This window comes from Ochotona curzoniae, unplaced genomic scaffold, assembly GCF_017591425.1.
Source record: "Ochotona curzoniae isolate NIBS_2020 unplaced genomic scaffold, NIBS_Ocur_1.0 scaffold_3223, whole genome shotgun sequence".
NCBI classification, from domain to species: domain Eukaryota; kingdom Metazoa; phylum Chordata; class Mammalia; order Lagomorpha; family Ochotonidae; genus Ochotona; species Ochotona curzoniae.
In genome coordinates, this window is record NW_024467108.1 from 1,774,504 (window position 1) to 1,787,032 (window position 12,529).

At 44.4% G+C, this 12,529-nt stretch overlaps 1 protein-coding gene across 6 annotated transcripts in view; it reads right to left on the bottom strand.

The window, feature by feature from the left end:
* Positions 1-12,529, bottom strand: part of STIM1 (stromal interaction molecule 1) — a 205,255-nt gene that overhangs the window by 17,857 nt on the left and 174,869 nt on the right. For all 6 annotated transcript variants that reach the window (XM_040964426.1, XM_040964422.1, XM_040964425.1 and 3 more), the window contains 2 exons: positions 4,833-5,010; positions 1,149-1,326 (listed from right to left, as the gene is read on the bottom strand). In XM_040964426.1, the coding sequence (XP_040820360.1) occupies positions 1,149-1,326; positions 4,833-5,010 (356 nt within the window). The remainder of the gene's footprint in view (positions 1-1,148; positions 1,327-4,832; positions 5,011-12,529) is intronic.

A 12,529-nucleotide genomic window follows, 5' to 3' on the forward strand; every position in this document is an offset into this window, starting at 1 on the left:
TACCCCCCCCTAACCACCTCCCACATGTCGCCACCACCCCCCCACCCCCCACCACACAACCTAACCCCCCCATACCACTAACCACACTCCCACACCCCCCCAACTTACCCTCTCTCACCACCTCCCACACCACTCTCACACTCACACACATCCCAACCCCACCACCCCACCCCAATACACCCACCACCACCTCCCTCACACCCACACACTACCCCTCACATCCTACCCCCCTACACAAAAACAAACCCCATCACACAGCGCACCCGCGCACTCTTCCTTACCCCCACTACACCACCAATACCCCCCCCCACAACCCCCCCCCCCCCCCCCCCCACCCCCCCCCCTCCCCCCCTCCTCCCCACACCCCCCCCACCCCCCCACCCCACCCTCCCCTCTCACATCTCGTACCCAACCAAACCCCCCTGAACTCACTACACCCCCAAAAAACACACCCACAATCTCCACCAAATCATTCTCTCTTGACATTCATCCCCCTCACCAAAAAAAATCCCCACCTTTCCCCACCACCTGCCACTCAATAATACCCTCCCCCTCAACAACCGAAACCCCACCCCCCCACACCCCACCCCCCCTCCTTAGAACTCACCCTTACATAACTTTAAAATATAAGTACAGCAACCCCCCGCCCTCCAATAACCAAAACTATCACTGCTATGCAACATGGATGATTCTTACAGGCACAATGTTGAATGAAAAAATCAAACACAAAAGAGTATATACTATATAAGACCATTTATATAAAGTTCAAAACCAGGCAACAGCAATTTGGTTCATGGTAACTATCTTTTAAATAAAATACTTATTAGGGAACAAAAGTGAGCTTTCTGGGGCTCTGCATGTTGACCTGGTGATTACACAGATACATGCTTACACAAAAACTTACCATCTGTACATAAATATCTCAATAAAAAAGGAACAAACAATTGTTATCTCCTGTTATTTGTTGTTCTTGGAAAATCACTGTGACCCCTTTTTGCAAATTTACCTCTAGTGAGAGTCTAGTGCCTCTACAAAAAAATTTTTGAGCCATATTTTGAAGTCATTGCACACTAAACTTTCCAGCAGACCCTGGGCCCTCGCCCTGCACCCATCCCCAGGGGTGGCCAGGAGTTTGTAGACTCTCCTACCTGCTCCAGTTCTTCCTCTGCATATTTTTGGCGACTCCGCTCATTCTCAGTGCCCTCCCGCAGCTCCTTCAATCGCTGTGCTTCCTGCTTGGCGAGACTGATCTCATCACGCAGCTTCTTCTCCAGATGGACCTTCTCCACCTCCACTGTGCGGTGCTCCTCCTGGGCCTTGTGCAGCCTGGGGGTGATGCAGGGAGCTGCAGGAGGCCAGGCAGCCGGGTGCCAGCCAACACGCCATGACTCATGGTAGCAAGGAAGAAACAGAACTCCAGCCCTCAGCATATATTTGTCCTACTCTGCTGACTGACTGGTTCTGAGCTAGCTCAGGGCAAAGAAACCACAGACATTACCCTAATTCTTCTGTTGGCCATCATTTTCCTGGTAGTAATCAAGGCTATGAATCCAGGTTGCCAGGCATCTGAATCACTCCTCTAAAGTATGTCACACACTAAAACCATAGCAACTACCAGTTGACAAGGCATTTCACATTTGTGCTCTTGGCAGAGGATGATATGATAGTGTAAGTACCAGCCTGAAAGAGATGTGTATATGAAAGCTCAGAGAGGGAAAGTAACTTCCAAGAGGAACTGATAAGAGTTCAAATATATGTCACTCCAATATTCATAACTATTTCACCTTATATCAAATTACCTGGAAGACTCAATAAAGGCAGCACACCCCACAAACCACACAAAGATCCCTGGAGAAACCTAATGGTTGAGATATGACTGAGTGAAGGAAGGCTGAAAGATGAAAAAGAACTACAATGCTGAATATTTCAGGCTCCTAAGTACCTATTCCCAGAAATACAGAAAAATGAAATTCAATCCAAACAATTCCTGGCTTACACAAGCCCTGAGTTTCTTTCCTAAGTATCTGTTACAGTGGGTAAGACCTCAAAGGTTTCAGTTGTAAAACAAAAAAATCTATCCTTGCACCCACCCACCTGTGCCCTCCATGAACTAATAAAAGCCTTCCTTCTAAATAAGTCTCCTTCTTTCAGTCCACCTTACCTCCACAAATCCATCTATAAAATGAATGATCCATTCATTTTGTCAGTTGCCTAAATGTTACCTAAATATGTGGAGGTAAATCAGAAAACTGTTCGACACTGAAAAGATCAAGACTGAGTCCAACAAAGGCAAGTAAACAGATAACTATATGGAGGGCACTGGGTTCTGTAATAGAGACAGGCATCCAGTGTTGGGTGAGCCCATTGCATGGAATTATCCACTCTGCCAGAAAGCAATAACAGACGGGGAGGCCTGGACCAAACTCAGGAGTTCAGTGTTTATTTCTTTTGGAAAAAATAAAGGACTTAGCTATTGTCAGGTCCTTCTACCCTAACAGTCACAAGCAGGTTGCCAGGGAACAAAGAGGTAGAAAGAACGATGAAGAAGAAAAGAGACTCATGGTTAAGATGAAGTACAGAAAAGAAAGGCTAGATTATACAAGAGGAACGGCCCACAGAGAAAAGTTTTGACCACTGAGTTGATTAAGTAAATGAAGCAAAATGGAATGAAACAGAACTCAACAACAACAAACAAACAAGCAACAACAACAAAAAACCTCCAATTCCAGAGCCATCAGTGGCTAAGCCTCAAAAGATGTGGTGAGACAAGCAGGGAGGGAAATGGAAAACTTCCTGCTTGACAAACTGCATTCTTTTTATACTTTGCTTCTGGAGAAAAAGGGAGTTGAACATCTCAGGATAAACACAAGGTGGCGCTACATGCACAGCCTTAAAACAAAACCTTCGCACAGCTCTTGTTGAGTATCCTTAACTGCACTTATCCATGATCAGCTACGTAGAATTGTACCATTATAGATTCAATCCTTACTTAAATATTGTCCTCTTAGAAAGAAGTCTCCAGAAAAGCCAGTACTATATTTCTGCCCTTGCACCATAAGAACTTGAAGTAGAATCAAGCTTGCCCTACTTTCACAGTCCCAGTAGCGTCTAGAAGAAATGGAGATCAATTAACACTGTTGGTACAGAAATGAGCAAATATAACTAAGCACTGCCTAATTCCCAAGACACAACCGATTCATGTTACAAATAAGAACATTAGGCAGCCTGATTCTAAATCATGACTCTAAGTAGTTAATGTGACTATGAACAAGTTTTGCCTGTTTCTTCACAGTGAAATAGGAATCAAAATTACTACCTGCCTCAAAGAATTATGTTGAAATCCAATGAAATCCTACTGGAATGTACAGGTAGCCTTACATTTAATCATTAAAAAAAAAAAAACTATGAAAAAGAACTATGGTGGCTGACGGACAGGCCTGTGAAAGTGAAAAGGTCAACGTGGTATATGGGCCCTAAACAGTCAGAGGGAACGCGCATGTGAGTGTTCTAGCCTGTCTCGGGGGTGGATAAGCGGTACTCTGTCTGTCTTTAAGTGCTACAGTGCTCATTTAGCTCTGAAGGCCTGGGGGAGCAGGGAGGCTGGGAGCTTGGTTTTATCCCCAAACTTGGAATGTCTCCTGCCTAAATTCTTTTGCCTTTGGAATGAAAACAGTACATATTTTTTCAGACAAATGAAGAATGGGGACTGCTCGGACAGCAGCAGTTAGCCCCTAGTTGGCAAAAGGCCCAGGAACAAGGGGCCCAACAGAGTAGCTAGGAATCAGCTTAGAGATCAAATCCTTCTCACTCCGAGAAGCCAGCCCCAGTATATAAGTCTGGCAAGGCCCCAGCTTCAGTAAAAACAGTGTTCTGCGAGTGCTGAAATTCTTAGCTCACTCCTTCGGCATGACCTTCGGCAAAATGCTCATCCTCTCTGAGCCTTCATTTCCTCAACCCTAAACTAGAGTTCTCAGATTTGAAAAGGTAGTGGAGATTAACAGTGCCAACACATTTAGGTAGATAACTGTACATAGCTCACAGTCCACATCTGCTCATCTCCTGCTTCTCTGCCCTTCTAGTTCTTTCTCCCCAGGCTGATCAGAGTCTGCTTTAAGCATCTGCCCACTGCTCCTTCCTATGGGTACATTCCTTGGGTATGCCCAAGGAGCTGTGCATTCCAGATGATTATCAAAATAAACTTGGTTCCTAGATGGCCAGAGTACTTGGACTGATTGGCTCAGTGACTGACTGCTCTCCTTTTCTCACAGCTAAATCCTTGGCCACGATTTTTAAGTCATATTTTCATTTCAACAGAATCCCAGCCCATCAGAGCTGAGAGGAGTTCTCTGAGATGAGTTTAGTGTTCTCCTAATTCAGTCTCTTCACATTACTAATGAGGAATTCAGTGTTTGGAAGGGAAAGCACTTGCCCCATCCTACCTGCAACTCAGTACTTAGAAAATTCAGATGGCACACAAGAGAATCCTGGGAGGAAGGATGAAAAGTAAAGGACAGTCATTGCTCCTGTCCATATGGAAGGGAAGCAGTCCAGAGGAGGAACAAAGGATAGAATGAGCCCTAACAAGTAATCCAACCAAGGAGATGCACAGCCAACCTCTGACAGGAACACATTTCTCCCTTGAGGCTTGTAGGTAAGATGGATATACCCTTCATCCCAGGAAGAATAACTGTCCAGGGCAACAGGAAGAGCAGGCCCTTGGGATCCCAGTACATTTGTGGAAAGATGGCTCAGCCTGGGCAGCCTCGTGGCCTCCAATCCAAGCATCTGAGAGTTGACAACACCATGGCTGATGGAAAAGGACAGGACCTTACCTTTCCTGAAGGTCATGTAGACTCTGCTCAGCTCGGTGCAGTCCTTCCAAATCCTTCATCATCTTCTTCATGTGCTCCTTGGAGTAACGGTTCTGGATATAGGCAAACCAACAGCCGCCCACACCAATAACGATAGATACCACCAGCATGAAGTCCTTGAGGTGATTGTGGCGAGTCACTGCCAGAGAGGGAGAGCATGGTGAGCAAGGACGCCCACTGCACACTCAGGCATGCAGACCCAATACTCCTTCCTCCATGAATTTCCCTGACCAAGAAACTTCCCTACTCAAGGAGTTAGCGTTTCTTCTTAGACACATCCTTGCCATATGCTATTATAGTAAGCTCTGCTGACAGTCTCTCTGCTGGTCAAGGCCCAGTTTGGAAAAGATGAAAGGCCTTATAGGAACCTTACTAAATCAGGCTTTCCTAAGGTGGAGTGAACAGGTGAAAAGGAGCATCTTCAACACATCCCAAGCCATCACTTGGCTTGGATGAACCTATGTGCCCCAATGCAACAGCTCCATTCTACAGGGAAAGCAGTGCTAAGTTGCTACAAGAAACAGCTATTACAATGGGAACAGATTTGGGACTCACACAATGGCCCAACTGGCTAATCTTACTCCTGCAAGCACTGAAATCCCAAATGGATCCAGGCTGCTCCACTTCTCACCTAGCTCCCTAGTGAATTAGAAAAGCAGTATGGCCTAGAAAAGCAGTAGAGGATGGCCCAGGCCTTTAGGACTCTGCTCCCATGTGGGACAGCTGGAAGAAACTGTTGGTTTCAGATTGGCTCAGCTCTGGCCATTGTGGCTGTCTGGAGAGTGAGCCAGTGGTTGGAAGACTCTCTAAATCAGCCTTCCAAATAAAAATAAATAAATCTTTAAAAAAATGGGGGGTGGAGGCTGAAGCAGAGCAACACCATGGAGCCTGAGTTCTGGCTAAGGGACCAAGGACACAGCAGAAGCCATTCCTCTAAGACTACCAGGCCACTCTAGGCACAAGGTCCAAGCTCAGTTCATCTTAAAATCTCAATCTGAGGAGAACATTTCTAGGCTGTCACTCAGTCCAGATACCAGCAAAACAAAAGTAGAATCGATAGACTGGTTTACATGTAAGAAGCTTAGGGGAAGTCCTAACTTCAGAGAAGGTCTAGAAACAACTTAGTGAAGTTCATGGGCCTAAGGCTTCAACTAGGGTTTAAAGCAATGTCTAGTCTCCAAAGCCCACCAACAGATAAAGCAAAAGTCACATCTCAAGAACTTAGCCAAACAGGAACACTCATCGAGTCTGTATTGTCCCTAGTCTATCAGATCTGAGTCCTGGGCACAGCACAGTGGACTTGGAGGGGACATTCATAACAGGGCTGCTGAGTTACGTTGTGGGCCCAGAAGTTGTGGAAAGAACAGCGAGAGCTCAATCAGGCTCAGGGACCCTCTGCACACAGCAGATTGCAGTCTTCCTCAAGGATAAGGAAGAAATACTGGAAGGACTCCAGTGCCTGGTCAGGACATGGAGCTGAAGAACAAAAACATCCAGGTCAAGCTACCAGACTGAGGAAGGGTGTCACACTCCAGGAAAAACATAGGTTGTTAGAAATTGTATGAAGCTGAGGCCCACAGTTTGACAAAAAGCTATATAGTAGTCACAACCCCTTGGAAAGCCAATATGCAGGGCATATGGATGATATTACTTCCAACACTTACAAGTTTCTTAAATGGTTATGCAGGTTGGGCTCAGCTACTCCATTTAATCTCTTTTACCTTGTCAAGATAATTTTGTGGGACCAGCACTGTGGCTCAACCAGCTAATCCTCCATCTACAAGCACCAGCATCCTATATTGGTGCCAGTTCATGTCACAGCTGCTCCATTTCCTGCCCAGCTCCCTGCTCATGGTCTGGGAAAGCACTGAAGGATGGCCCAAGCCCTTAGGACCCTGTACCAACAAGGGGGCCTAGAAGAGATTCCTGGGTTTTGGTTTTGGATCAGTTCAACTCTGGCCATTTGAGAAGTGAACTGGCAAATGGAAGGGGTTTCTCTTTGTCTTTCCTTCCCTCTGTAAATCTGACTCTTCAATAAAATAAATAAATTCTTTTAAAAAGAGATCAATTCTGTGCTAAATTCAGCTTTATACCCTCATTCAGGTCCCAACACCGAATACCGAAAAAAAAAAAAATATTGAATGACTGGGACCTCACCTTTGAATTAAACATTAAAAAAAAGTTAAAATAGAAAAGGAAAGGAAAGAATCTATCTTTGTCTTACGAATGATGAACCCAAGCCTGGCATGATAGTGCAGCGGCTAAAGTCCTCGCCTTGCATGTGCTGGGATCCCATACGGGCGCCGGTTCTAATCCAGGCAGCTCCACTTCCCATCCAGCTCCCTGCTTATGGCCTGGGAAAGCAGTCGAGGACAGCCCAAATATTTGGGACCCTGCACCCGTGCAGAAGAAGTGCCTGGCTCCTGGCTTCGGATTGACTCTACAGCTGTTGCTGCTTGGGGAATGAACCACTGGCCAGAAGATCTTCCTCTCTGTCTCTCCCCCTTCTTAGTATGTCTGCCTTTCCAAAAAAGAAAAGAAGAAGAAGAAGAAGAATGATGAACCCACGATAATCCTCCTTCCATCTTTCATTTCCTACCACCTTCCCAGCCTATTACAGTCACACAGATCGTTCCTCCTCTGAGTCAGGATTCCCTAACCAGCCCATTCTTTGGGCCCAGAAACACAGGCAATTTCTTCCTATCTGAGAAACTGTTTTGTGTATTTTTTGAGCTTTCATGTCAGTCACATCTGGTGGTCCACCAGTTTCTCAGGGCAGGAAAAACAGTGTTTATTTCTGTAGCCCTGTACTTAGCATAAAGTCTAACCTAGAGTAGGTGCTTAGCAAAGGTGGGAAGAAGAAAAAAACAAAGAATGAAGTGAAGTTTTAGCAGGAAAGTAGAGTACAAACCAAGTACATATAAGGAGTAAGCGTCCACCCTGGGAACAAGAAGATGTGAGCACATGAATTGTGTAGCTCTTACATGTACTCAGCCCTCATAATCTATCTCATATCCAGGAAGCACAGCCAAGGCACAGCGGCCACTGGGGTTTGGGAAGAGCTCACGTGGCTGGCTAGGTGAGTGAGAGCTCAGCCAGGGAAGCTGGCAGGAAGGGAGAGCATGGCAGGATTCCCAATCTAAATGCTGCAAATAAATTTCTGCAAACAAGGTCAAATATTAACTTCCTCAGGCCTAACGCAGGGGAAATAAATGTAGATAAATGAAATGTTGACAAGTTAACAGTCAGGGTAATACAAATAATTTCCAGGTATCACTTAGCACTGAGAAGGCGGGCCTCCAATCACTACAGCATCCCTGAGTCCTCTCTCCCTGTCAACTCTCTCCATTCTCTCAACTGCCCATGACATGCTGTCAGGTGCAGATAGTCATTCCTCACTGCCAAAATATGTGCTGGGAATTCCTTTTAGTATTTATGTTGCCCTTTTTGTGGGAATATCTGTTTAACTGGCCCTCCTCCTTTCTAGTCATAAACCAACAGTTCTCATAGACACTACATATGCAGCAATTCCCCAACACCAACCTGGGCCAGATTCTTCTCGCAGTTTCTCTCCTGTAGTCTGGAAAGGCCCACTCTCCCCAAGCACAACTGCTAGCATTTGTCTTCTTCCCTCCTCTTCCCTGCTGGGTCATTGTTTCAGAATATTTATTTACTTAATTTTATTCAAAAGTCAGACATACAGAGAGGAAGAGAGACGGAGAGGAAGATCTTCCATCCATTGATTTATCTTACAAGTGGCCGTAATAGCCAGAGCTGTGCTGATCTGAAGCCAGGAGCCCAAAGCCTCTTCTGGGTCTCCCATGTGGATGCAGGGTCCCAAGCCTTTGGGCTGTCCTCGACTGCTTCCCCAGGCCTCAAGCAGAGAGCTGGATGGGAAGCAGGGCAGCCCAGCCGGGATTAGAACCAGTGCCCACATGGGATCCTGGGTGTGTGCAAGGCGAGGACTTTAGGCACTAGGCTAATGTGCCGGCCCCATGCTGGGTCTTAAAGTTGAGGCTAATGACAAATGAACAAAGCCATTTCTGCCCTCGAGGAGCTCCCAATTCAAAAGGGTAAAAGACAGGTAGGGAGACTGTTATCCAGAAAGAAGGAGATATATATATATATGAAGTGGAGCAGCTGGGACATGAACCAGCAGACATATGGGATCCTGGTGGATACAAGGCAAGGGTTCAGCCACTAAGCTACTGTGCCAGTCCCTAACCCTTTACTTTCAAACACCAGCTACCCTACTTCTGATCCAGCTCCCTGCTTATGGACTGGGAAAGCAGCAGAGGATGGTTCAAGGCCTTGGGACTGTGCACACCCATGTGGAAGACCTGAAAGAAGCTTCTGGCTCCTGGCTTCAGGCTGGCTCAGCTCCAGCCATTGTATCCATCTGGGGAGTGAACTAGAGGATGAAAGATTCTTCTATCTCCCCTTCTCTCTGTAAGCATGCCTTTTGATAAAAATAAATAAATCTTTTAAAAAACAATTTACTGGGCCCGGCGCAGTGGCGCAAGTGGTTAAGGTCCTTGCCTTGCACGCCCGGGATTCCATATGGGCGCCGGTTCTATCCCAGCAGCCCCGCTTCCCATCCAGCTCCCTGCCTGTGGCCCGGGAAAGCAGTTGAGGACGGCCCAAGGCTTTGGGACCCTGCACCTGCGTGGGAGACCCGGAAGAGGCTCCTGGCTTCGGATCGGCATAGCATCGACCGTTGCGCTCACTTGGGGAGTGAATCATCGGACAGAAGATCTTCCTCTCTGTCTCTCCTCTCTGTATATCTGCCTTTCCAATTAAAAAATAATAAAAATAAATCTTTAAAAAAAGAAACAATTTACTGAGGCAAAAATTAATACAAAATTAGCCACTTTAAAGAGAATAATTTAGAAGCATATGGTATGGAGTATTTGTAGAAAGTTTATAGAAAAATACTAAAAAAATTTATGAATTTCAAAAATTGTTCCACTAAAAAATGTATTGCTAATTTCATTTTCTACAACTTTTTTGAAATAAGGTCATACATTCACAAAGTATGCAGTCATTAAACTCACTCTCTAGTTCCAAAACATTTCTAGCATTAGGAAGAAAAAAAAATCATGCATTAAGCTATTTCTCCCTTCTTTCCAACACCTATTGATTATCCATCTGCTTTCTCTCTACACAAATCTACCTTTTTTAGATATTTCATATCAATAGACCCATACAATATCCGAAATTTACTGGCCATTTTCTTGTAGCATACTGCTTTCCAAGTTTATTCATATTTTTTCATGAACCAAACTTCATCTCATTTTATGGCACATTAACATTCCATTGCATGTATGTACCATAAGTCATTTATCCATTCATCTATTGATGAACATTTGTTGCCATCTTTTGGTTCTTTCGGCTAGTGTTGCTATGAACATGCATACATATGTCTTTATCTGAGGCCCTGTTTCCAATGCAGCGGATTATATATGTAAACAATTGCTGAGTTACACAGTGAATCGAATCTGAGTTTAACTTTCAAGGAACCGTTACAATATTTTCCACACTAGCTGAACCAGTTTATATTTTTTCTAGCAATGTACAAGACTCTAATTTCTCCACACTATTGCCAATACATATTTTCTATTTTTAAAAGACTACCACAGGGCCCAGCACAATGGCTCAACTTCCAATCACAGCATTCTATAAATTCATTTTTCCCCGTCTGAGCCTCAGTTTTTCAGCAGAAGCACTTAAAAAGTGAATGGAGGGCTCAAAGCAAAGGCTCAGTGGCTAAATCCTCACCTTGCATGTGGCACGATCCCATATGGGGTCTAGTTCATCTCCTGGCTGCTCTACTTCCCATCCAGCTCCCTGTTGTGGCCCAAAGCCTTGGGTCCCTGCACAGAAGAAGCACCTGGTCCCTGGTTTCAGATCAACTCAGCTCCAGGAATTTGTGGTCATTTGTGGCTATTTAGGGAGTGAATCCGTGGATGAAAAATCTTTATCTCTGTCTTTCCGCCTCTGTAAATCTGCCTTTCTAACAAAAATAAAATGTTTTAAAAAAATAAATAGAAACACTCATTATAGTTATTATTATTATTGCTGTTATCTATTCAGTGTGAAGTACATTCTTAGCTGTAGTACTCCTATTAACAAAGCTTCCCCTCTGACCATTCTTAGGTTAGATCACATGCAGTACATACACTACATGAAATGATCTACTGGATTTAACACCATGGGCCCAAGACTCTGCTTCCTATAACTGACTTTTCCAGATAAAATCTTTGCCTGCTTTAATTTGTAGTTTCCAACGCACTCTTTCAGATATGGTAAATCCCATTTTGATATAACACATAACAGCCTGACAATACACACTGGAAGGCTAAGGAAGACTCAGATTGCTGAGAGCATCCCTTGCTGGGGAGGAACAGACCAGAACTTTTGCAGAAATAGCCTAGTTTTTACCATTGGTTATAAATCTTCGGGTGCAAGTGTCCTTATTGGTATACACAATGAGGGGTGTAAGCAGTTGATCAGGGGCATTTAATAAGACATTTTCCATTTTTCCAGAATCATCTTCCCCATAAAGCTTCCTGAACTCCAAAAGGAAATCTCCCTATTTAGTGTCCCCATGTGAACTCTTGAAAGTCTTACATAATAGCTATAAACACTTACTATATTTGTTGACTATTTACTCTGTTCCATTTCCAGGGTTGAAGAACCTTTTTTCTGTCAAGGGCCATCTGGATATTTATAACATCATTTGCAGGCTATACAAAATTATCAAGTTAAAAATTAGCCTGATGGGGGTGGCATGGTGGTTAATGGGTTAAGTTGCAGTGTGGGTACCGTTCACTTCCTATCCAGCTTCCTGCTAATGTGCCTGGGAAAGCAGCACAAGGCAGTCTAAGGCCTTGGGCCCTTGCATTCATGTAGAAGACTTGGATCAAAGTCTTGTCTCTTAGCCCTGTGGCCACTTAGGGACTGAAACTGCAGATGGTAAATTTTTCTCTTTCTCTTACTCTTCCTTTCAAATAAATAAGTAAATAAAAACTTTCCCCCAAATTAGCCTGCTATACAGATTTATTGAATTTCTTGCCTTATCCATATCTGCCTTGGTAGGGCCAGACCAAATCATTTTGCAGGCCTTATACAGGTTCTAGGCTGACTGAACTTCCTGAGTGCAGATACCCTGACATTTGTAAATATATACAATAAGTGTTCAGTAAATGAGAGCAAATAAAAAGTCATTGCTTAGTATGGAAAGTAGGCCTTATATAAAGAATAGAGCCCTTCACTGTATCATTTATTTAATACTAACCAACCTATTCCCCATAAAAGATATCAAAGGTACAGACAACCATCTTCCACACTATTCTTGATTCACCTGTATTGATTCATCAGCTTGGGCACTTGACAAGTTACACGTATAGACAAGGAATGTACCACCTCTGGCTTCCAGCACTTTCTACAGACTGGCTCCTGGCTCTCTCATTCTCTGCTACTGACATCCACAACCAACTCAGGTGCTCCCTGTGTGCTAAAAGGGCCTTTTGGTTAAGGCAGATTTTCTAAGAAATCTAATCACTTTTGTTCCCCCTTGGGAACAAAGGCAACTTTCAGGCAAAAAAAAAAAAGATGGCAATGTCAGTCATTCCCACTATGAAGATCTGAAGAGATTG